The 26,094-nt window shown below is 40.1% G+C and overlaps 2 protein-coding genes across 2 annotated transcripts; both read right to left on the bottom strand.

Annotated features, from left to right (window-relative positions):
- Nucleotides 1-877: 877 nt before the first annotated feature.
- zfand3 (zinc finger, AN1-type domain 3) lies at nucleotides 878-12,531 on the bottom strand. Its single transcript, XM_026194825.1, has 6 exons — nucleotides 11,953-12,531; nucleotides 7,458-7,498; nucleotides 3,988-4,179; nucleotides 1,800-1,865; nucleotides 1,543-1,713; nucleotides 878-1,080 (listed from the first exon to the last, which is right to left on the bottom strand). The coding sequence occupies exons 1-6, from the start codon at nucleotides 12,018-12,020 to the stop codon at nucleotides 926-928; spliced, it is 693 nt and encodes a 230-aa protein (XP_026050610.1). The 5' UTR covers nucleotides 12,021-12,531; the 3' UTR covers nucleotides 878-925.
- A 1,616-nt stretch (nucleotides 12,532-14,147) lies between these two features.
- btbd9 (BTB (POZ) domain containing 9) lies at nucleotides 14,148-25,637 on the bottom strand. The gene is made up of 11 exons (XM_026142661.1): nucleotides 25,466-25,637; nucleotides 24,911-25,119; nucleotides 23,780-24,143; nucleotides 22,537-22,804; nucleotides 22,171-22,390; nucleotides 21,815-21,934; nucleotides 20,795-20,904; nucleotides 20,487-20,676; nucleotides 18,660-18,767; nucleotides 17,902-17,980; nucleotides 14,148-16,445 (listed from the first exon to the last, which is right to left on the bottom strand). Exons 2-11 carry the CDS (start codon nucleotides 25,093-25,095, stop codon nucleotides 16,245-16,247), a joined length of 1,845 nt encoding a protein of 614 aa, XP_025998446.1. The 5' UTR covers nucleotides 25,096-25,119; nucleotides 25,466-25,637; the 3' UTR covers nucleotides 14,148-16,244.
- Nucleotides 25,638-26,094: the final 457 nt, after the last annotated feature.

Raw genomic sequence — 26,094 nt, 5'->3', positions numbered from 1 at the left:
TCTGTGAGCAGAGGCAGGGATCGGCTGTATTGTCCTCCACGACACCGTGGCTAAGCAGTAAAAACAGAGCTAATCAAGGTAACGGCCACACAGCGTCCTTGGACTGCATCACATTACCAAATGACACGCTCAAAACCTGCACAAATACACTGTTGCTAGAACCATGCATGAGTACAACTGGTTAGTGATGCCGTGCATGGGTCCAAACACGGGTGGAAGAAAGGGGGAAAAAAAAAAAAAAGAAAAAAAGAAGAGGAAGGTGAGGTTACAGGTTTGATACCTCGACCCCTTGATGACGACCTGAGGAGTGGCCGTGGGATAGTGCTAGACCCCTCATCCGCGACCAGGTAATGGGGGAAAAAATCTAAATAAAACAAATAACTCTGTAGAATTCAAAAAAATCCAAATGGATCAGTTCAGCTGAGCGTTAGAGCAGTTCACTTCCTGTACTGAAAAGAAAGAACAAAAAAAAAAAAAAGACTGAGTAAAGAGGAGAAAACCGGGGCAAGGCACAGAAGAACTGTGCATGACATACAACTGACTGGATCCGTCTCTGTGGTGTCCTTCCTCTGAAGACGGGTGGGGTTAAGGCTGTGTGTGTGAGAACATGCGATACTGAACGTAGCTCTGAAGAACAGCCACCAGGCGGCCCCCTGTTGGCCCTGAGCAGAGTCCGAACAGACGCTCCAGGCAGGAAACCAGGACTTCAACAGGGTGGCCTTAAGCTCAGATCCAGAATCGTTGGGTCAGATGCAGGATGTTACAACCACACCCCATCCCCTCCTCCTCTTCTCCCCCCTCCCACCCGCCCCCTCCCATTACCCCATTTGTCAATTCTCCTAGACCTCCTTCCATCAACACCACTACCACCACCTCCTCTTTGTAAGCTCCTGTTTTATTGGATGGCTGCTCACTCTGTGGCCAATCAGGAGCACTCCTCCCCGATGCGCTGGCATGAACGGCCCACCTTGCGGTCCAGCTTCACCATCTTGAGGACGGCCTCCTCACGTCCGCGGCCCAGATGGTCGAACAGACAGTCGTGTTGCTCGGGTAGACGGTGGAGCATGCAGAAAACGTAGCCTGGGAGGCAAACAGAGAAGCTGGTGAGGCAGGAAGTGACCCCAATACACATTTAATTTTACTTTTCCAAGCTTATTGTTAAACAAGAACATAGGAAAAGAGACCTCTTCCCCGTTTCTAAAGCAGGTCTGTGCTATTTTCTTTATACAATTTTAAGAGGATGAATGTGCATTACCTGTAATTTGTACATGTGAGTGATTCTGATATAGTTATAGTTTTCCCACATTATTTATATGCAAACATGTGACAGAGATGCCATAAGCCAAACTCAGTCATTATCCAGCCCCCCTGTTGAGTTTACAGTGCTTATTTATGCAATAAAAAACATCATTAGGGGAACCTAGTCAGTGGGGGGGAAAAAAAAGAAAAAAGAAAAAAAGACAGGCAAACCAAAATACAGCATTTAAGCTTGATGACCATCTTTGCTTATACAGTGACATGCGTCTCAAAGATGATACTGACCACAGCGACAGGATCCCAGTTCCTGCTGCACCAGCTCTAGTTTGGTTTGGCAGCGATAGCAGCGCCGACGGTTCTTCTGCTTGGGCGTCCCGCGGGCCTCTTCGCCACTCCCTTCTTTCTCTTCTGTCCGTGGTCGTTTCTCTGGTGTGGCCTCGCTCTCCGAGCCCGAGGCTGGAAACAAACACCAGGGTTAAAGATTTAGCGCTCAACATGTCAAAGGTCGTGCGGCGCTAGAAGGCAAGAGGAAGAGGCGGTACCTGATTCTCGTGGACGTTTTGTGGGCGTGCAGAGTGTGCCTTGGGCTGTTTCTGTGGACGACACACCTACAGGTGGAGGAATAAAAGGCGAGTGAGACACGATGTGGAATGACCTCCTTCCTTTAACATCCACTCCGAGGAAAGAAAACCTACCAGAAAATAATGCCACATGTACCGATTGTACTGTGTACCATGCTTAAAATAAAAACAACTTCATCATTTGAAATTGAAGCTGAAATGTCAATACTTAAACTATTAGTCATTACATTATTATATAGATGTTCTAACATTTTTCAGCAGGCCATATATTCACTTCATCCAAACCAGCTTGACCTTTTCAAAAGCCATCAAATGTCAAAACAAATGAAATGAACATTTCAAGGATTTTTAAATTTGATTTTTAAGCAACCAAAACAATATTTTACAAATGATACAAAACAAAGATGTATATATGGAAAGGTGCATTTTAAGCTCTTAATAGTGAGTTTAGGAACGATTCTGTACATCACCTCAGCATCAAACAGCAGACAGATACAGTTACCAGCAAACTCAGTCAAGCGAAAGGTGGGTAAAAATTTAGTTAATGTGCTGGTGGAGAGACTTTGATTGGAGACCAACAGGAAAACTAATACTGAAGTTTGTCACATGGTAAGAAACATGACTCCAGATGAAAGCAAGTATAACTCTACAACTTAGAAATGTGTTAAGAACAACATTTATCTATATTCCCTACTGCTTATGCGAGTCTGGGTCATAGGAGCAGTAGTCTCAAGCCACCGCCTTTAGCTCTCTGAGGTGTTCCTGAGACAGCTGAGGGATATAATCACTTCAACATGTCCCGACTCTGCCAGGAGAATCTGCTCCTGGTTGGGTATGTCTGAAACCATTTACCTAGGAGACCTCCAGGAGACATCCTAATCAGAGGCCCAAAACATCTCAATTAGCCGTTTTTGATGCAGAAGAGCAACTCTACTTTGAACCCCTTTCTTATATTTAAGCAGGAGCCCAGACAGCATTCAGAGTACGCTCGTTTCTGTCCCAAAGCGTCCAAAAAAAGATTTAAAAAGTAGCAATTTACAAAATAGATTATATTAATTATTGTTGACAATCTGCTATAGACCAAGACACACTAATCATCCACAACATTGAATCCACTAACCTATGATGTGAATAAACGTATTATTCTGTTATAATGCAACAATCTACTGGGGAAAACTTGGTTCTTGATCTTTATTAATAGTCTTTCCACCCTTGTACGTACAGTTTCCCCACTTCTAATACTCTGTGACGGCAGAATCTACCCCAGCAAGGAAAAGAGCTCTGATACACAGCAGAAACTGCTCAAAGAACATGATGAAGAGCCTAAAGTGTTGACCTGATCGGATTAAACATGCATGAAATGCATCTGATCAAGAAAAATCTATAGATCACCACAACTGTCAAAAACAAAGCGCTCTGGCTAACGTCCCTACAGGTCACCCCTAGAAGGGAACAGCTGACATCCATTAGGCAGGTGATTTTAATGTTGTGGTTGATGTAGCATAGGATCTGGTCATACAGATCTGAACAGTCAGAGGCTTTTGCAGAGAACTGTGTTTTCTACTCGAGATTGAAGTTTTCCTTGTACCATGTGCCGCTTTGTACTAGAGAATTACTACTGTTGCCTTTTCTATGTTTTAAAAGCAAAACCCACAGACAGATTCATCCAGTACTTATTTAAAGACTGAAAAGGCTGCACAGCAGCATTTATGCCTGCACAAACTGTTCCAAACCACAGAGACATCATACTGCTTCATCTACAAAGAATGACATTTAACGTAGTCTTGAGGTCCACGATAGTTGAGAAAATTCCTACATGAGGGATTTTATGAGCTCTGCAATGAACTTCATATTTCATTATGTTCCTTTGTTTCAGTGCTGCACTCCTGTGTCAGCCATGTTCTGCATCTTCCTGTGCTTGACAAAGAAAAAGAACAGTCAGTCCAGACTATCATCACTGCCACAAACAGCTTGCTCTGCATCCATCAATTCTTTGAGAAAGACTTAACCGTTAAATTGAGCAAAAGTTTCAGTCTACTGTGACCATTAACCTTTTGCTTCCACATTGTTAGGAAAGTTTGCTCTCCTGAAAGTCAGTTTTTAAAAACAGAACAGGGTGAGTGTGAAGTCATTGGCTGACCAGGCTTACCTTCCCTTGTGCTGGAAAACACAGGTAAGGGCTCTTCAGCTGACAGTTGCTCGGAGCTTGAGGGCGGCAACAATGATAGGGATTGGCTACTGCTACTGCTCATCTCGCTACTGAAAACTGGCGATTGGCTACTCCCGGTGCTTTGGATGGGCTTGGGGGTGCAGTCTTCGACTGGCTGCTTCTTTTGGACGTCTGTGGTCAAGGACAGAGAGTGAGGGAGTAGACAGGAATGTAAAAAAAAAAAAAAAAAAAAGAAGAAGAGAAAAGAAGAGGACAGGGAAAATACAAACAGTGGGAGGGACAGGAAAAAAAAATAAATAAGAGGAGATAGGACATTGTGTCAAACAGACAACTCTAGACTTATGGAGTGTGGTATAGGCACTGTGCACCCCAGATCTCCCGTTATAACATCTGTAAAAGGTTTCATGTAGCTGAAAAATACATCGAAATTAGTGTATAAGAGTTATCAGGCAATTTAACAGCGATATGTGGGAGATACATATTTAAACTAAAACCATCAAGTCAACCTAAAGACAAAAAAGAAAACATTTGGTGAAACAGTGAGTTAGTCCTCCGCCCTGACAGAGCTCTCATATGTTATTATCTTCTGCCTGACCATTTCCTTTGGTATCCCAGTTTTTCCTGTCTGTCAAACTATAATGCATCGGCTGTTTGGTAAATATAACTGTGAGCAGAGTTTCCCTAACATCATGTTCCAGAGTGCCTCAGTGTTTATGGCTCTCTCCTCCCATTACACCTATAACTTTTAGCAGTGACTTGAAAATGGAGCGTCCACTGAATTCAGCAATCATCTGACTCTTTCCTTATCAGTACATTTGAGGAAAGTCAATAACAGCTGACGGTCAGCTGCTTTAAGGATCTGCATTTACACTGTAGATGGAAACACATCTAAATTAAATTACCAGCAAACAGACAAAACTCTAGGAAATGATTTCATCCCAAAAAGTCAATTACACGATTACTTGAAACAATCGAAGCCCAGTGCACTGATTAAAAGGCATCTTGTAAAAACTGTGCTCAAATTAATATTCTGGCTTTTTAACATGCCACGCTGTATTTGTAACAAATAGTTGCCACCATTTAAAAAAAAAAAAAAACCCCCAACAAAAACAACATATTAAACTTTCTTTCATCAGCAATAATTTACTGAATACCTTCCAAAGCATTCAACATTGGTGCCATCTATGCCTCTATTTTCCTTCTATGGTAATCTTTGATAAGCAGCTTCCACCATTGTTGCATATTGTTTTATTTTATGGTTGATTAATCTGCATATTCACAGATTAACCAACAATCAAAATAATCACTGGTTGCAGCATGCGCCATCTCCATCTCTCTGCGACTGATCATTTCATGACTACCATGTGTGTATAAAAATAAAATAAAATAGAACTTTAACCTTAAAAAAAACCAAAAACTAAAAAAAAACAGCCTGAATGAAAGTACAAACCATCTCTAAACTCCATTACCATGTGGCTATCAGTTAACTTTACCAAGTGAAATGTGACTCAGTGAGACAAAGATAAAAATCACCTTGCACGCCTGAGCTGGTTCTTGTCTTTATTCCACCACCACCCTCTCCCCGCAGGGGAAGGTGTGGGAGGCCAGCCTAGATTTTACTTTTACCTCCACATGTGGGCTAACCCACTTCTGCTCAGCCTCCATACTTGTGTGTATCAAGTCTATTCTAAGCATTACTGCTGTCTGTGATGCTAGGTCCTCACTGTCTACCATGCTACCATGCTCACTGGTTGCTATGACCACCGACAGGGCTGCGGATCACCTTCAACCCTCATCCACCTGAACCAGACTGGAGAAGTCATTGGGACAGCTTAATTCATACAATGACATTTTCAAACTTTAACTGGGCATTTTTCTCTTGTGCAATTATCATGCTGGAGAAAAATGAAACTTTCTATGTTTTAGAAAGCTTCCAAGCAAAACAGTAAATGCAGTAACCAGAGAAACAGACAAAGATAAGTCTGTTTCCCGAATCTGCCCTCAGAGAACAGCTACCATCTTCCCAGCAAATTAAGAAGATTTTATGGAATCTCATCATCCTTTATGGAAGCAATTATCTCCTAACTTTCACCGTTTTCCTCCAAATGGCAAATACATCATTTTGGAGTGAGGCGCTTTATGGGTTCTTTCGTTTTCTGAGAATGACTTCTTAGCATTATTGACATTCCTAACTGAAATCTGCTGGCACACCTAGCCTCAAGCTGCTGCTAGCAGTGTGTCAGGCTGTCACTGAGAATGCCTCTGCACGCCAAGAGAAAATGAACATCCAATAGTTTCAGCCATTTATATGTGAGAAGTAAGCAGCTGCAAGTAACTCTCAAAGACAAAGACACACCCAGGAGCACCCAGGGGTGCTGAAATGCATCCATCCGTGCATGGGTATGGGGATTTGAATCTCTGTAGTATAGACTGTTAACTCTGTAGTCAAGCAACAACAGCACAGGTGAAACTCTGGAGGCAACTGATGTTAAAAATGACATAGGTAATAAGCCTTTTCAGTTAACAGGCCTTATACACCAATGCAACTTTAAATCATTTATCGTTTTAACCATTACTACAAACTGAAACCCAGAGAGGCACAGAAACAACACTGCGATTGGCTTTGAGTACCTGCTGTGGGGGCAAAGGAATTTTTTTTTTTTTTTTTGACAACGAACATATTGGGCGATTGTGGCTCAAGAGTTGGCAGTTCACCTTGTAATCGGAAGGTTGCCGGTTCGAGCCCCGGCTTTGACAGTCTCGGTCGTTGTGTCCTTGGGCAAGACACTTCACCCGTTGACTACTGGTGGTGGTCAGAGGGCCCGGTGGCGCCAGTGTCCGGCAGCCTCGCTTCTGTCAGTGCGCCCCAGGGCTACAATGTAGCTTGCCATCACCAGTGTGTGAGAATGGGTGGATGACTGGTTGTGTAAAGCGCTTTGGGGTCCTTAGGGACTAGTAAAGCGCTATACAAATACAGGCCATTTATTGAGCCAGCCACAACTTCATTGGACAAAACATCACAACATTCGAGTGAAAGACCACGCGTGTCCTGTGGCCACATTTACAGACAAAACAACCAAAGTGAACATCAGAAGCAACAGAATAGCTATCAGTTCTGTCTCTTTCGTACAGCTTCCAGCTGGCTTGTACTGACGGACAAAGAAGTCTGGCTCATTCTCCAAGTAGAGTTCCTACTTTCGTGCATGTAAGCAAGAATGCAAAGTAGCACCACTTTAAATCTTTTATATTTCGAGAAAAGTCACGCAGTTGGCAAACATTCAGTAAACTGAGGGATGTTGTTGGCTGCTGAAAGATGTCAGGTACCCAAGGTGTAACAGGACCCATTTGTGTCCTGTGCCTCCTTTGCTATTGAATGATATCCAAATGAAAACCCAGTGTTGTTTATTTCCCCCCACAAGACAAATACTGTGCATTTAGAAGTGACTTACCAGCAAAACATTTGGAGCATAAGTTCATTGTTTTACTGGACCTGGAAAGACAAGAGAGATAATGTCAGTTTTTAACCTCCGCAGACCTGCTGTTTGTTTCCACACATTTCAACCATCTATAGTTCAACTTTATGTGTAAAAGAAGAAACAATGTCAAATTACTAAATGTGAATTTAATGGGAGTCATCTATATATAAACATCTTTTCCTCCAACAGGTTAATACCTGTATTTACTGCAGAGTAGGTGAACATAAATGTGGAAGAATAATACCACTCTGAATTTTTCAACATCTCAGATAAAAATTATGTCATATCCAGCTCATTAAATCTATGATCTTTCATAATCTCCTCCAAGGCTTAATCTCAGGATTTTAGAAATTGGGCCTTGGCTTCGAGGTAAGACTGAAAGAAAAGGGAGAAAATTGATAAGCAGACGGTTGCTGCACAAGAGGAGCACATGGCTGGAAGAGGGGATATTCTTCCCCACTGTTAAGCTATTGTTGCTGATGAATCTTCTGTCACTCCCTTGATTGTTTCAGCATTACTAGTTTCCTGCAAGCTGCAAGCAGAGAGACAAACATTTCATCTTAAAGGCAAATTACGCCCATCTGGTTTTACGTACTCGAGTAGATTTCAGTCGATCTTTCTGTAGTCAAAAAGGGGAAAAAACTATGCTACAAATTAGGGCTGCACGATTTTGCATAAAATGAGAATCACGATTTTTTGGCTTAGAATTGAGATCACGATTCTCTCACGATTTTCTTTTCCAGTATAAATATTTATTGCACTTATTAACTGCACATCAACTTTGTAACAGTTGAGACTGAACATAAAAACAATAAATAAACATAAAAACAACAAAAAAGGAAGAGTGAGCGCTTGTTTTCATGCAGATTACGTCCCAGATCAAAATGCGGTACAATCGTCGTCTTTTTTTTTTTTTTTTTTTTAATCGTTGTCATTTGGAAATGAGATCGCACATAAGTATGAATCGAGATCGCGATTTTCTAACGATTAATCGTGCAGCCCTACTACAAATTCACTAATATTTGGTTCAAGTTCAACAATAGGTAACCTGCTGTTACAATGCTCAAACCCCCATTTGAATTTGCAAACTGTGCATATATTGTCAACCTAAACTTCAACCTTCATTTGCTGTTGCATGCCTCAAAGAACGGCTGAGACTGACAGCACGGGTGGCTGTAGCTCAGGTGGCAGAGCAGGTCAGCCACTAATCAGAAGGTCAGTGGTTCGATCTCAAATATCCTTAGGCAAGATACTAACCCCATGTTTGCCTACTGGTGGTGGTCAGAGGGCCCAGTGACGCCAGTGTCCGGCAGCCTCGCCTCTGTCAGTGCGCCCCAGGGCAGCTGTGGCTACAATGTAGCTTGCCATTGCCAGTGTGTGAATGTGTGTGTGAATGACTGAATGTAGTGTAAAGCATTTGTTCTTTGCCTTTCATCTTTTTGATGGCTGCATAGTAACAGCCTAACTAAGAACTTTCAACAAAAACACAAAAGTGATTTTACAAGCTTTTGCCATGAATAGTCAAGATTTGAATAGACAGAGAAAACATTCTTACAGAGTTTAAAGTGACCTAGATGTGACCTTAAGGTTTTTTCATTGCAAGTCCATTCAGAAGACAATGAACAGTTTTAAAACTAGTCATTTGAATCTTTTCTTGGCAATTGGTAAGACCTTTGCCACAGGTGTGTCTTTCCCTCACCTTCTGGGCTTCTCTCCAATGTCCATACCACCACAATGTCTTTGTTCTCAGCCATTTCTGTTCACACCGAGTTCTCTCAATGGTACACAAGCTGGAACTTGGTGGGGTATTCATATCATTGTTCCTACAGGAGCTAGGTGACTAATACAGAAGGACAAGCCTGCACAGACTGTTTATACTGAAAGCAAAGAGGTGAATGATAGTACCAGACAAATTCAGTCGCTCTAAGCCAAACAAAAAACAAAAAACAAAAACAAAATGCAATTTTGAGACAATTTTAATATTGTCATCTAGTCTTTAATAATACTTAAATCACTAAAAGCCTGAAATTTTCCAAATAAGATGGCTTCTTTTTTCTTTGCTACATAAACCACACAGGATAAAACAAGTCTTCTACAGACAAAATATACTTCATTATGCTCCCAGGTGACGCTTCAAGGTGGAGACAAGATGGGAAAGCTTGATTATGTCAGCACAAAGGTGCCACAACCAAGTCAAATATTTTGTTTAGGTCCTCAAAACGCAACTTGTTCATCTGATAGCAGCACGCAGAGTAGGAAAAAACAAACAGACTGATAACTATTCCGTCATTTTGAATCCAAGAACAAGGCTTTACTCAAAGAAAGTATTTTTAAATCGATTACCTCATCCTCTTAAATCCTGTTGCTCATAAGAAGTGATCAACCTGTACATTAGCTACTCTGAAGTATCCACAAATTAAAGAAACTTAAAAGCAATGTTTGAAATGATTAAAACTAATGTCATCCAGGCTGCACTTTAGCTGTAACATATCTTGGTTGCAGTTAATCATTGCTAATCAAAAGGTATTCTCATCAAAACTCAGTGTGAGATAGGTTTGTCTGCAGTTACAACCAATAATAGCTCATTTAATGCCATTATTAATGATTTATTTTTATTATTAACTGAAGTTACTTAGCATGTTTTACTGAGCTTACTACTGGACTTTATAAACTCATGGAGCCAACCTGTGCAAACAGGTGATTTCCATTGAATAGCATCGCCTTATCTCAAAGAAGTAATCAATGAAATCACTTGTGGTTTGACTTTTATTTGCTCAAGTTAGTGCAGGTTTGGACCCAAAATTAACCGATGCCTTTAAACCCTGATGAGCTGACATCTTAAAGGACACATTGGTATGAATAATATTGGCAAACCTGCATCAAAGTGCAGTATTTGTATTTCGGTAGTTTAGTTCCTGGTCTTAATTATCATTTTACCTTATTTATATATTTGTTTTATGGACTTATAATGAATGCCAAAATGTTGTTTCCTGGAATAGTGTTGCTCTCAGCTCTCATTTAATTTTATTACTCCCCTGTTTATTACCTTTAACTTTTTAAAAACCATTTTACTGTCCTCTTATTGGTTTTAATAACCACTTTATTAAATATCTGTTTCTTCTGTGGATTTAACATGTACATTTTTAGCCTTTTTTAAATTGTATTATTGTTGCTTTTGCTTGTTTTTAAATCAATAGTCGCATTTCATAATATTTTATTACTTTGTCTGCTTACATTTGTCTATTGATTTAGTTTTATATCATCTATGTAGTGCTGTGCTACAGACTCTGTAGTAGCTTAAGCAGTATATTGTGCAACCGACTGGAACCAAGTCAGTCTTGCACTAGTTAATTATTCAGATATTTTTTGTTTTGTTTTTGTTTCTTTGGGGCTGAGGGACACCAAAAACAAAGAAAGAAAAAAAAAAAAGAATTTAAACAATGTAAATATCATCAGTACTGACAAGGTGAAGGTTTGCACCCCATATTTTTAGTAAGATGTAAAATCCTGCAAATAGTTGAATAAAACCTTGAAATCGTTTCACGAAGCCTTGGCTTTTAGGGACATGTGCTGAGAGACAGCAGATTCCCCCCCCCCCCCACCCCCCCAGACCAGGTGTTATTCTGAGCTGAGGCAGGCTGGGGCCATAATCACACAAGGCTGCCATTCATGTCACCTGACATTGACAGGTGGGTTACTGCCACCTCCAGTTTGCTTTCTGGACAGCAGAAAACGAAGCAGCTGGGGAAGATGGGCTGGTTATCAAATGTCAATTCATAAGACTATGTTCTGTATTGATATTTGCCTCAAAGCAAGTGAAGACAGGAACAAGAAATTATCAATGCGTTTAATGAGAAATAAGCAGTCACTTCTTATGGTTACTACTAAATACATTTAAAAAGGTTAGTCATTTTTCCTATGGGGTAACACAGGCGAGATCAGTGAATCACATCCGGTATGCAACACACATCCACCTCTTGACAAGAGCGAATGTAAAGAGGGGCGTAAAATAAACGACAAAATAAGTTTAACAACACATTTAAATCTTAAGGTTTAAGAAAAGTAGCGTGTTAAATATTTAAATCCAGCTTTCCTTTGAAGTCGTAGACGAAAACAGGGCAGGTTTAAAAGGAACCTGCTGGCAATAAATCATTTTCTATGTCGGGTACGTCATCTCCTGGCTTCAAAAATAGCCCTAAAAACGGTAAAGCACGGTCGGAAAATAACAACCGGCACTACAGGAGACGACAAAGAGTGTGAGAGCTCTAAAAAGGGGGTAAATTAAGCTAGTTTTCAAGCTAGGAGGTTATTTATTAGCCAACTTCCCAACCCCCCACCCTCGGCCTGTACAACAGAACAACAACAATGGGTTTGGACTAGTTGAACCCGTTTAGCACATTTCATCCGGATTTACTTTTCAGTTCAAGATAGCGGGTTTAATCCGGTTTCTATCAGGTTTAACACTTACCCCCAAAATCCGCAGGGACACCTGGGAGGTAGAGTCGGAGGTTTGCTTCGTTCACTAGTGTCTCCCATGACTTCCAACACACACACAAACACAGGCACCCACACGCGCGCGCACCCACACACACGCACACACAAAAAGCCGATAAGGAAACGCGAGGCTGGGGATGAGTCCGGGGCCTGGTCGTTCAATGAGAAAAAGCCTTCAACGCTCAAATTACACAAAACGATAGCTGTCCAATTCCTCCGAAAGTCCACACATGGGTAAAAAATAAATAAATATCGCGTCGGCAAACTCGCTTCAGCCACAAAAAGCCTTCCGTTAAGTCAAAGGAAACGGCTTAGTTTGAACTGGAATAATTGAACAGCACTCAAAGCAATCAGCTGGATGTTCGGACTTTACGACCGACAAACGACTGTAGGGGGGCGTTCCGGTGTTTCAGTCGACACCAAAAAGCTTAAAATGAACACCGCCCGTCCACCTATACGAATAAAACACAATTATGGCGACGTTAAATGTGTGGGAGGGTGCGAAAAAATAAAAAATAAATAGACTGAGCAAGGCCTTCCCCTCTTGACAGTTGAGGACCACCCCTATTCACACGTCGCTGGTATGAAGTATGCTAGGCCGGAAACGCGTCCATCAAACCAGAAATGTCAATATTGGCCAACGAAATGATGGTAAAACAGTATGAACTAACACCGCTTCTACACGGAAAACATCCAGAATAAACACATATGCCAACATTTCTGAGTCGCCGTGTTTACTTTTCTCTATAATCCTGAGTGTTAGTATTGGAAAGGCAAGTGTACAGCGAGTACTGTACAGTAAGAGTAAGCCATAGATGTACTATAGAGTAAAGCAAAACAATGAAGCTATGGACTAAAGCAATAACAACACGTTTTAAAACTACAGATAACACTCTATATATTGTGAATTGTCTTTTCAGTATTTGAAAATGTGGATTGTTATATTTAAAAACATTTATAAGGGAATAAGTGAAATAGCAAAGTAAAAGCAAATTTTATTCAAGAACTTCATGAAGGTAGCATCAGCATGAGATGCCTTAAAAACATAATTTCTTTACTGTATTGTTTTTTACTGTTAAATGCAGTTAAAGATTGCATTTACTGAAAATCATCCCCAATATATAGTGCACTGTGCAAAAGTCTTGAGCAACCTTCATTTCTTTATAACTTTATAACCTTCTACGGAGTTACCTCTATTTTTAGGTGGTCTTGAGCAATATTTCTCCAGGATTTCTGAGGTCTTTCAAAGTTTTTCTTTGGGCATTGCCTGCTTCTGCACTCAGTCCAGTCCTCGCACCTGACAAATTTAAAAGGAATGTTTTGTTTCTGTTTTTTCAAGCTTAACACCAACCCATGACTCATTAAAACACAATGACTCTCTAGAGATGACAACATAGCAAAGAACCAGTTTGAAATTTTATCATTATCATACTAGCAACCTGTTGCACTAGTGTCACTCATGGCTGTCGCAAAGACACATCAGAATTTCCCATTTCTTTAGATGAATCTACAACAAAGAAACAAGGAAAATTTTGATTGGCAATATATATATATATATATATATATATATATATACACACACACACACACACACACACACACATACATATGTATATATATGTGTGTGGGTGTGTTTGCTAAAGCCTCATCAGAGACATTATCTGTTGAAGGGCTGTTGTCAAGAAACCATTGCTAGGGATGGGAAATGGAGAAAAGGCTGAGGTATGCCATATTATACAAGCCTTATGGAGTGACGGAAGGTCAGGAGAGAGTTACAACATTATCTATTAAATTATCTACTACCCCCTATGTAAAACATAGGGGAAAGTCTGTCATGGCTTGGGGCTGCATTTCAGCCAGTGGTGATATTATCAAAACTGATGAAATTCTAAACGCAGAAAAATATGGTCAGAATTTGATCCATGTAATATCACCTGGAAAACAACTGATTGACTCCACTTTTCAGCATGACAATGATCCCAATCAGTGATGGGATGGCCTTCCCAGAGCCCGGACCTCAGTGTATGATCATCTTGACAGAGAACAGAACGGAAAGAAGAACTTTCAATGTCCCCCCAAAAGCCAAGAGAATTTTCTTGAAGACTTAAAGAAATTACAAGAAAGCTGCCTAAGAGAGTTCAGGATGTGTTAAAGAATAAATATTAGACACACCAAATATTGACTTTAATGCTGGTTAGAACTGTACAAACTACGTTTTTACCTTATATTGCTTTATTTCCTACTTTCATAGCAAAATAAACAAATGAGGGGTGTCTCAAGACTTTGTACTGTTTCACAGTAGTGTATATACTGGTTAGTAACCGAGTCTGTGGTCCTACGAGCTGTAAAAACGCCTTGGATGCAAGTTTCCTACCTGCTGGAATAAACAGTGCAACTTTTCTCACTATGAAAAACAAGACAATAAAACTTTTGATTTTCAAAACATGACATTTTAAAAAGTTTTATGACAATAACATCTTCATAGGCAGCCGTACACATTAACACTGCCCACAAAGCTGGTGGGGCATCAGTGCCCGGCCCATTAATGTTACACGATTATCAATCAGCACCATTTGGTGTGTAACAAAAGCTCTCAATACTTAAAACCAAAGGTGGACTTATTGTATTGCTTGAATCAAAGAGCTTCACTGTGTGTAACAGCAGCGATTCTGACTAGCAGGTGTGTGTGTCACCCTCTTACAGAAACAAAAATCAACAAACAACATCGGCTTTTTTTGTTGTTTTTGTTTTTCGTAATCACATTTTTAACAGGCATTGAACACGAGGCAGTGAGATGCAGTCACACATTGATGGTGAAAATAAGTAAAAGTACACATAAAGTTAGATAAGGTATGGAGAGTACAACCTGAACAAAGCCCTATTTTTGTTCTCTAGTTATTAAGGAAGACTTATCAAACTAATGGGTAGTTGTCTTAAATGTATTGGGATGGTTAAAGAAAGCTTACAGAAACATCAGTGAGTCACCTAAGGTAGATAGGTATTTCAGGTTATGTAACAGCAAACAAAGGGTTTCCAACAAATGATTTTTTTTCTTCTTTTTAAATAACGTAAAAGTGCAACATCAGGACACAAAGAAAACACAGCACTGACACTTCATTAAAAAAAATGCAAAAAGAACTGAAATCAAAAACAACCCAGAACCACAAAGATTTTAAATTAATTTAACATAAACAGCAAGATACCAAATCCAGCACTCCAGTACTCTACTTCAGTCAGAAGACCCAAGCTACAACCCTTATTTCTGTATACTTGAGTAAAATAAAGTGCAGATGGAAGCTGCTCATGTGTCTACAGTATAAAGTTAAACTTCAGCAGCCCAAGTGCAGCCAAATTTGGTCCTCTAAGTCCCATTTCCCCCCCAAGCTAATTGATTTCCCTAATCGTGTGTGTGCGCCAACCTATTCAAGTGCTTAAAATATTAAATTAAGACACTCAGTTAAATCTTGGTTCGTTTTAGTGAGATCATTATTGAGGTATGAATTTTAGCTATAAAAAGAAAAAAAAAAGAAAAGAAAAAAAGAGAAAAGGTCACACTGCAAAGTTTAGATTGGGTGTCAAAGCCTGCTATCAAATACTCCACAGCTATTACTTAATATGCAGATAGATAATTGGATTAAATGCCATTTGGATAGAAATGTCACCTAATGCATTAGCTCGACAGCTTTGGCAGACCTTTGAACTATTTACTTCCAAAGTTTGAAAAATACTCAACTTCTACTCTGTTAGTTGTGATGGTATGAAAAGTGAGTAGAGTCAGTTTAAGACAGTTTCTTAAAAAAATAGCTTAACAACAGTACTTTCATTATTAATCGTACGATTAATGCATAAAATTCAAATACCACCCCCCCACCATGGACTTACTGCTCTTTGATAATACAGTATAAACATGTTTCAGTGTGTGCCTAACCTTTAGAGAAAGATTTCACCTTCATATTTTTTTTAAAGGATAAAACTTGAGTCTTAGTTCCTAAAAAGTACCTTCATATAAACGCAGGAGATATGATATCTAATGTTGAGCTTCAAAACTGGGAAGACTGGAGCCCTAAATGCTGTTGCTACCAATACACCAGTCTCTAATGTTGCACATATGACAGACGGACTATGGATTATGACAAAGACGATCGCCTTAGCAGTGTTGTTGTAGCAGTGCTGTCTGAACAATGAAGGCTGTGCAAAATGGCGTTCTGAGGTCCCCCCCGCCCACCACTCTCCTTCCTCTCAACATCTTCCAATAAGGGGACGTTCTTAATGATGGGAAGAGGAAGAGGATGAGGAGGAAGAGGGCTGGGTGGGCAGCAGGCTGTGTGTGCGTGAAGGTCGTTGAGGTCGCTGCTGCTGTTGCTGCTGCGTAGTAGCTCCAGAATCAGAAGAATCCAAACCCGGGCTGCCTTCACTGACCTCGGTGTCCAGCTGGGCCGGACACTCAAAGTGCACGCAGTGGAACACCTGCAGAAAGATCAGGGTTAAATATGTAAAGGAGAAATCGATACACAAATGACTGTTTATCTCAGATACTGGACAAAAGTTAGTCTAATATAATAGATCATTATGGGAGTGACAATTAGCCACTGTGAGTTAACCCCTTTGATTGTTTTTGGTTTTGTTTTTTTAAACCATCACCCGGCTCATTTTACAATTACAAAATGAAAACAGTTTCAGAAAAAATTGAAAATGAGCTTTATGGGCAGGAGTGCACATAAGTGGTCCACAGGTGCAACCACTTTTCTGAGAACACGCGCTTCTTTTCCGGTTCGGACTCCTTTTGACAAAGCAATTACTTTGGAACACCAAAGTAATTGCTTAAAGGAGCTTCTTAGACATCTTTAAGAGCTCTAAACAAATGTCTGTCCTCCTCCAGAAAATCTTATGTACGCAAATGCGCGTTGCAACTTCTTATCTGGTACGCATCTTTTATTTTGACAGCGAATGCACACCTGCGGACCACTTATGTGCACTCCTGTTTATGAGGATATTTGTTTTATGGAAGCAGCACAAAGCACTCATAAGGTACTGCTGTCTGAACAAAGACAGAAAAATCAGCTCCACCTACATGTTACCATGTGCAATTCACGTTACTGTAACTCCTCAACCTTTGGGCTGGAGAGAAAATTCAAATAGTTCCTCGTGTAGGTGGCCTGTATGGTACTTGGGTTATAAAGGGTTAATCATTCAATTCTGGCTGTTTCTCAGATGTTATGGGGCCACCCGCTACTTGCCAGATCTTCAGCCCCATCAGATCGCAGCATCCCTCTCTCTCTCTTTGTGACATGACGAGATAAAGAACCAATGGCCACGCTAACCAACACGACTCTGCGGTGCCCACATCCATAAAATGGACGGAAAGCTGTGTCCAAGTAAACTGGCACATAACCACCCAACTCAATGTCTAACTGTTTTCTGTAAAGGTGTGAGGATGTTAACTATCGAGGAAGAAGGCCACCGCTGCTAGCATTGCGAAGTTCGCCACACTCGACAAACTTGTGGGGGCGACGTCTGTATCAAAGGCAGAATCTGACTTTGGGAGGAAATCATTAACAGTTTCAACTGGCTCAAAAACACACAAAGAACATTAGCAGACAGTGTTTAACCTCAACTATTGGAATGTGCTAAATGTGGATCTTTTTTTGTCTTTAAATAACATGTATATTAAGTCATAATTTTTTTACATGGTTCAAGAGGAATTTTCTGTTCTTGTTTCTTTACTAACTTAGCTGATGGTAACAGCCACTTTAGCCACCCAGTGATTTTTGAAAAGTACTCTCTGTACAATTACTTGATTAAGCACAACTTATCAAAAGTTTGTTACAATGTAAAAAGAACTTTCAGCTCCTCTAAAGCTAAAGCATTCGAACAAAGAGACAGACGAATGAACACAGACGACCATTTCAAACCATGTTTTCACCTCATTAGCGGTGTTATGAGTCCCAACAATACGGATGAAGGAAGCAGGCTGCTTATCAAACTTCAGTGTCTGCCATGATCTGTAAGAGAAAGCAATTAAAAACAAACAAAAGAAAGATCCTGATTTATCTCTGGTTATTATCAAAGTTTCCAGAGAAGACCCTGAAAATTTTCTATGGACCTCAGGATCTGCTTCATAAGTGTTTGTCAATAACTTTTCATTTATGAATGTTCACATTCGGCTTAGAAGAGCAGCACCTACTTACACACGGATCTTCTGAAAATGAAAATAATCAAGAGTTCCAGGATTAGAAATAGATCTTTATAAGTATTTATTCTCAGACAAAGATGGAATCCAGATGGTTCAAGGTGACTATAATCAGACAGGCCTTTGAAAAGTGATTGTGAACACACAAATCAGCAAGTTTCTCTGCTGGGGTCGAGTTCACGGATTAGTCAAATTATGTAACAAGGAAAAAATTAATAGCAATCAAGAGTTTTTATTGAAAATAGTATTTGGAACAGGTAACACTGAGGTCTTAAAAGGCCTCTCGTTAAAGACTTCAGGTACATTTATTTAAACAGAGGCCGACTGCGGATCCTTCTTTCAATAATGCAGATTAAGCATGTTCTTTAAAGCCTTCATTTATTATAAAATAAAGGCTCTGATTCCATTTTTAACCATTAAAGACACTGGAAGAGCATCGGTAGCTTAAGGTGTGATTCAGAAAGTAAGAAAAGAAGAAGTGAACCACTTACCGACAAGCTACCCTGGTGCGGTCAATCACTTTTGTCCACTGCTGTTGGTTGGTGGAAACTTCAATGTAGTAACTGTAGGAGCGCTCATCGCAGTCCCACAGCAGCAGCCTGAACACATTTGTCTGTGTTAATGCTATTTTACCACAGATTTTTAAATGACTCCAATGATAAGAAGCTGTTGTTAATAACTTATAGATATTAGGTACAGTACATGCAGAATAAAATTCTCCAGCTCTGATCTCTCCAACAATTATTTCTTTTTCTTGTATACGATTCAACAGAAAAGCTTAAATAAAAGTTTGTCACTGGATGGAAACAAACACTTTATTGTAGCTGTGATTAGAGCTGGGCGATATGAGATTTTTTCATATCACGATATGTTTTTTTTTTTCATTTCAGGCGATAACGATATCTATCACGATATAAGCCAAATAACTATATTTGTAAGATTTAAATGTGCCGTTGCTCACAAGTAAAATGTGAAATAATCAGCAACTTGTTTTTATTTAAATATTTATTTCCCATAATAAGTTCAACAGGGTAGATGTACTTAAGGAACATGAGACTTTTTCAGATAAATAAAGGCAAATATTGCAAACTACACAAAAGGCAGCCGCTAAAGCGTTTAAGTTTCAAAATAGAACAAACGAAACAGACTAAATTGTCAATTCCACTTAGAAACAAAATATTAATTCTAAAAATAAATCTTAGTTTGTTTTACAGAAGAACAGACAAAACTGACTAACTTTTGTCAATATCAAATAAACTGAGAACTAAAAGGAAATTCTCAATCTCTCCTTGTTGTATAGCTGAGCTTTTCAAACAGTTTTAACAGTTACTTTAGTCTGACAAAAGCCGAATGACGAATTAGCGCTTCCAGTCAGAGACTGAGGCTACGTCCACACGTACACGGGTGTTTTTGAAAACGGAGATTTTCCGTTTTCGTTTTAAAAAATAATCCCGTCCACACATAAAGGCAGAAATGAAGGAAAACGCTGCTATGAACATGCCAAAGCAGCAGGTGGCGCTAGATTCCTAACCGTGCAGAAATGTTGGCCAATCAGAAGTCTAGAAGCCTCGGTGGGAAAAAGTAAACAAAGCTGGGGCATAGAAGCAGAACCGAGTCGTATGTGTGGAGGGACAGTAACTGTGTGTATGTGTAAGCATTTAAACACTGCAGAGAGTAGAATTAACAGTAACAGTATTGTAGAAATTCATTTCACTGAAACAATAACGTGGCGCACAGTGTGACGCATGCACCAGTTTATTGTATTTCCAGACTTGCTTTCGGCACAATTTACAGTGCACGCTACTCTGTTTTTTGTCAGACTTGAAATAGCCGAAATACCTTCACACTACAGAACTTCTTTGGCTCTTCCGTTCGACAATCTCTCCGGCGTTGGAACCATCATCTGTTTTCTCTTCGGTCACGCTCAGTTGATTTTTCTAGTCGGCACACTCATTTCCTCCATTACGTGCTGGCTCCATTACCCGCTGGCTGCTTCCCAAACAAACACACGTGCGGCTTGGCACTTGTGCTGTACGGAACAAGCCACGCGACGTGACGCTGCGGCTGTGATTGGTTCGGCTCTGCGCTACTTAATTTGGATTGGCTGACCTTTTTTTTTTTCTTTGAGGACAAGAGCGGTGAGGTCTATCGCGATAGCTTAATTTCTCTATCGAGTAAAAGTTATATCGCGATACATATCGTTATCGTTCTATCGCCCAGCTCTAGCTGTGATGGAAACGTTTGATTTATTACAAGTAACACAATAATGACTTCATCACAGCTGCTGAGATTTGAACTCAAAGCTAGTGCACACTCACCTCAGTGATCCAATAGAATAGGGCTGAGCTAGCTGGATGACGATAGCCCCAGAGCCCAGCTGATGACAAGTGTATCCCGAGTCCCAGTCGTAGTTGCGGGTGTCACCGTTGAGCAAGGCATTTCTGCTGCGACTCACACCCTCGATGACGCTGGCGCAGGCAGCTATAGTGGCCACATTCTCACTGGGCACTGCAGACATTACGAGCAGGGTTAAAGGCTTAAATTACAAACATGAAACCCTTTCTATCTACACAAAAACACTGCAAACTACACATGCAGTGCAGACTGTCAGTATTTTGCTGCTTACCCACAAGCCCGTTCTCCAGGGTGAACGAGCGGTTGGTGAACATGCATTCAAAAGCCACGAGGTGGAAGACCTTGTTGACCGTGTTGTGTGTTCCTACAATACGAACATATCTGAAACACACAGGAAATAAATGAATGACTACATGAATAACAGGTTATATCTAAAAATCTTCAGATAAGCACAAGTACACTGACACTTTTTATTGCCTCTTATGTTTTTAACACCGCTTTAATTTTATTAATGCTCATCATCTGATTCCAGTGAATTTTATTGTATTTTATATTAATGAGACAGTTTTCCATCCAAATGCCTTTCTCTACAGTGAAGCGCATTTAGTACAATTTGGATTTTGTGAAGAGGAACAAAACTTCTTACAACATGGCCATGTAACACAAGAACACAAATATTAACACAAGCATTTGTTTTACAAAGTACCAATTAAATAAACATTCTTTTGACAACTCAGTTTCAGGTTTCTCTTTAGGTGGTGATATCAATTTCAAACAAGCATATCACTATACTTACTTATATTTTCACTTTTATGGTGAATTTAAGACGATTAGAGAAAGAATGATGGTGTAATTCCCATTACTGACAAGTTTTAGTCATATCTTCTGACATCCATTTGAATGTTTTGGCTCCATTATCTTTAAAAGGCATGGCAACACATTACTCAAAATCAGGAGTGTCAGGAACTTCACGTCAGTGTGTCTGGGAAGGACAGACCAGCTACTGGCAACAACACTATTTGAACTCAGCCAGCTCGAGAGGTATGCAAAAATACTTATGCTTCTGTCATCACACGGGCAAACAAGGCGGTTTGTACAAATTAACTAACTGTAGCAACCCAAATACACACCCTAATTGTACACGAGATTAAGGCAAGTCATGACAGAGCACAAATAAGCCCCTTGTGCAAAGCCAAAAAGATGGCAAAAATGGGATGGGATTTTATAGCTTAGGCCAGGGATTAATAAGCACTGGTATAACTGGAAGCCATATGATTTTGGTTTGGTTTACCTGCAAACCCGGGGTGCGAAGTACAGATTCTGCCACGAGCGGCAGAGATACTTGGAGTGGTCAACAACACGCACCCAGTCCAGCTCATCCATTGACACCTCGATGTAGTATGAGTAAGACCTGTAACAGTCATACAGGACACTAAGTATACAAAGCACCTCAGATTTAAGAGGGAGGTTAAAAATACAAGTGCATAAGAAATGAGTTTGACTCTATAATGTGCTTTAAAATACACATTTTGGTCTTTTTTTTTTATTAAGAAGCAGCACGTCTTATGTAGTCAGCTCTAATTGGCCCACACTCTGCTTGGACCTTTTTATCGTTTGTTTTATCAGGATGAGCAGAGAATATTTTACCGGCTGTCTCTGTCCCACAGCAGCAGGCGGATGTGGTTGATGATGGACGGTTGGCCCAGTTTGACCTGAATCCCAGCTCGGCCGTCCTCTTCGATCGGGTGTCTGGAGAAGCCGTGGTCCAGGTCGTAGTTCTGGGTGTCGCCGTCGAGCAGCGCTGACTTCAGCTCTCCTTTCACTACCTGAGCTCCGTATTTCATGGTGGCGATGTTCTCCTCAGGGACTGAAAACCAAGATTTGACACCATGAACGAAAGCACAAATTAATGCTTTCAAGAAGCAGATAAAAAACAAAAAATATTCACACATTACAGTTTTTAACTGCAGCTTGATGTGAACGCTAATCAAACAAAGGACAAAGAAGACTGACTGAGCATTCCCCGGTAGTTGAGGTCCATATTGCGGCTTTCAGACCGGGCCTTAATGGCGTCCAGCAGGTCATCTGGGCTCACGAGGCTAGACGGTCGCACCACATTCAGCATCTCGGTCAGAGTCATGAGGGGCAGCCGCACTGCAGACATCACCTCGTAAGTGTGCTCGCCATCCTCATGCTGCCGGCACCAGCGGCACAACGCTTGGAAGATCTCCTTCTCACTGGCAGCAAATGAGTCCCTCCTGACCACAGTCAGCAAAGCATTCTGCAGACACAGGTAATAAATTATTCAAGGGAAGGAAAACACACCAGAAAATTCACAAAATGTAGTGCTTATAGCTTATCTTGTTTAACCACATTTTATATTACTGTAATGGCTTTTTTTAAATTTAATCTGTAAAAAAGTAACTAAATTAAAACCTAACTGCCTTTAAGAAGATTCGAGGGGGTAATTCACCATCATGTGTGACCTTTCTGGGCTAAATTATGACATCACTGTGTAAAAGAGAACAAAGTGTGGCAGAATAATATAATAAAATTAATGAATATAGTTTTTTTTTTTCTTCAAACTAAAATACAAGATGGTTAAAAACAGATAGAAGGCAGCTTAGTACTCATTTTACAATCAGACTGGTCAAAGAACAAAAACCAGGAAGATCAGAAGCCCTTTGATTATTTATTATGTGAATGATTTTAATAACACTGATTTTCAGGACTGCAACTTTCTTCTGTTTTAGGGTTCTGATGGACGCAGGAGTCTACATGTCTCTTTAGGGTTAAATAAAAAAAAGAAGGTTTAAGCCTTTAACAAAATCCTTTTTTTAACTGATAACTTATTTGATTTTACTTTTCTCAGCCACACACACTTCATTGTTATCCCTGCATATAACATATATAGCTGTTTTTATGTGAAAGTGACAACACTTTTCACTTAATATTTTATTACTGATACATGACTGATACAAGACTTGGATCCATACCAAAATAATAAATCACAATTAAAAATTAATAATTCATTTAAGATCACTTATGTATACCTTTCAGATATCTATAAAAATACATTTTTAACCTATGCAGAAGTCCTGCTTAGATAACAGTTGCCATTTGCTGAGCAGTGTTGACTGTCTTTTGCTAACTACCACTAGAGGTCACTGCATCTACATTTTTAACAGAAATAAAGACTAACACAAGAATGAAATAATACCAAAACCTACTACAATTCTTCTTCCATCACTCTTACCTTGGAGAGCATGAGGAAACCTTCAGAATTTAGCACTTCAGGTGCGTGTCTGTCCATGTAAGTACAGCAGGCTGCAGTGAGCGCGCTCAGAGAGTACAAGCTGGCCACGTCAAACACCAGACAGACATTGTTGGTATGCAGGATGGTGCGGAGGAAGTCAGATGTGGAATCCTCCAAAGGCTGGAGCCCGTAGCGGTGAGCCAAGCCCAGGAAGTCCAGTAGCACCTCTTCCCGGGCAGAACTGAGGCTGGCCCGGCCCGTGTACAGGTAGTTCAACAGCATTGAAAAGGCTTCAGCCCGAGTCTCCTCCAAACACACCTCCGCCTGCGGTTGTGACTCTTTCATCCCACCGTATAGCAGGGCCCTAAAAGGAGGCAGAATATGCAAAAGTTTACATTTTTGTTTTTTATTATTTTTTGCCATGAATAAAACCACGCAAAAAACAAAAGATCTAAATTCTGCTCATTGAATGAGATGCACTTTAGACAGATTAGATAGTCCTTTACACCAGCAGGATTCGATGGCAGTAGGGAACATAAGGTCTCTAGTTAAAAAACAGGAATGAGTTGTGGAACTAGTAAGAGATCAAAGTGACAATCGGGAGTGGAGTATGTTATGCTACACCCAGACTACAGTCCCACCATGCACAGTGTCAATAAGATCACAAGGACCACAAAAACATGGAAAAAGATGCCAGTGAGGCCCCAAGAAAGATGACTTGGACAATCAACCACTGTTGAACAGGCATTGTTCAGTGGAAAACATATTTCACACCTTATACAAGGTGGAAAAGCAAAAATAAAGTGATGCTACAGAGGATTAAAAAAGGTATATTTTGTATTAGACAGATTTGGGAAAGGAAGCTTTTGAATAATTTAGTCATTTTAAAAAAATTAAAGATATTTTTTTCCAACTAGGAGTTTGAAAAAACTTGGTGTTGTAAAATGATCAACAGGGTGAAACAACACTGCGCTGTCTTTTTTTCTTTTCTTTTTTAAAAAATTGCCAGTTTGTCATCGTAACGTGAGTTTTTTTCGGTTAAAATTAGTATTTATGTTACTCACTATCAGGTGTTTCAGGACTGGAATTAAAAAAGGCGCCAACCTCTGGCTAAGAGGCATTTAACTTTACCTGAAGTAGTGACAGCGAGCTGCCAGGATGACCCTGTGCGCTGGGAAGCGCTTTCCCTCCACGATGAAGGTGACATCGCTGTACTCCTCTCCGAGCACCAGGGCTCCGAGCTGCTCCGACAGCAGGTGGATGTGGTCGATTTCCGACACGGAGGCCAGTGGACGCAGAGGGTGACTGTTGCTCATGGTCGACGGCTGTCAGAGTTACATCTGGCACAGGAATGCACACGTTAAAACGAAAGCAAAACAGGCAGTGACGGAAAAAAATTAACCTTATGTTAGCTGAAGGTAAATGCTAACTGGAATGCACTGAAGGAAAATGGCTTCTGTAATCAAACACCGCTGACGTCAAATCTCATATTTTTAAAGTGTACGTTAAAAACACTCAGTCAGCAAAGTAAAACGACAGCAGTGAAAATACGATGTGAATAAACAGCTAGCTCGGCTGTGTTGTTTACAGCCGCTGGTGTCGCGGATATTTTGACGCCTCGACTAATCGTTAGCTCGAAGCTAATTAATGTCTCTTTTCTCGCTTTAATCTGTGTTATAAACTTACTGAACAGCAACCATTAACTCCGGTATTGAGATAAAGTCGATCTCAAACACACAGTCGTTGTTATTTTTTCCAAAATGCAGGAAAAAATCAGCCGTTAACCCCCTAGCTCTTCCAACATTACACCAGCGGAAACCTCTTCGGGGGCAAAGGAAGAAACATCCGGTTCAGTTAAGATAGTTTCAAAATAAAGGCTCCCAACAAAGCGTGTGTATCATCACATTTAATAGTTTTATTTTCATATACTTGACAGTTACATTTTTAAACATTTTATTTAAAAAAACGTATTGAAAAACAAAAATCATGAGATCATACTGTACATGCATAAACACACTCAGAAAACATAAACATAAATACTGAAACATAAAAGATGCAAACTTCTAAGGAAAAAAGGAAAATAAAATTAACAATGTCAATCACTGATTCTAAAATAAAAATACTACATAGCAGCAAACTTCAGGGTGCACGGATTTATCGACTAATTCGAAAAAGTTGATTATAAAACATTGTAGAAAAATTTTATGCTTTGATGCTTCCTGTAATGCACGGCTATGTGTGCCGGTGTGTTAAAGATGTAGACGTGGGCGTTAAACTCACAGTTGCAATACAAACGTATTCAGGAGCATGTGAAT

Source organism: Astatotilapia calliptera, chromosome 15, assembly GCF_900246225.1.
Source record: "Astatotilapia calliptera chromosome 15, fAstCal1.2, whole genome shotgun sequence".
Taxonomy (NCBI): domain Eukaryota; kingdom Metazoa; phylum Chordata; class Actinopteri; order Cichliformes; family Cichlidae; genus Astatotilapia; species Astatotilapia calliptera.
Note: the sequence above shows the minus strand (reverse complement) of the source record. Positions and strands in the feature narration are given on the sequence as shown.

Bases quoted from the DNA above. Each gene is read 5' to 3' on its own strand.
- zfand3 (XM_026194825.1), bottom strand. From the start codon at position 12,020: ATGGGAGACACTAGTGAACGAAGCAAACCTCCGACTCTACCTCCCAGG. The intron at 7,499-11,952 runs GTAAGTGTTAAA...TTGTCTTTCCAG, and splicing joins TGTCCCTGCGGATTTTGGGG to GTCCAGTAAAACAATGAACT. The intron at 1,081-1,542 runs GTCAGTATCATC...TTTGCCTCCCAG, and splicing joins ACTGGGATCCTGTCGCTGTG to GCTACGTTTTCTGCATGCTC.
- btbd9 (XM_026142661.1), bottom strand. From the start codon at position 25,095: ATGAGCAACAGTCACCCTCTGCGTCCACTGGCCTCCGTGTCGGAAATC. The intron at 20,905-21,814 runs GTAAACCAAACC...TGTGTGTTTCAG, and splicing joins TTCGCACCCCGGGTTTGCAG to ATATGTTCGTATTGTAGGAA. The intron at 18,768-20,486 runs GTGAGTGTGCAC...AAATGTGTTCAG, and splicing joins TATTCTATTGGATCACTGAG to GCTGCTGCTGTGGGACTGCG.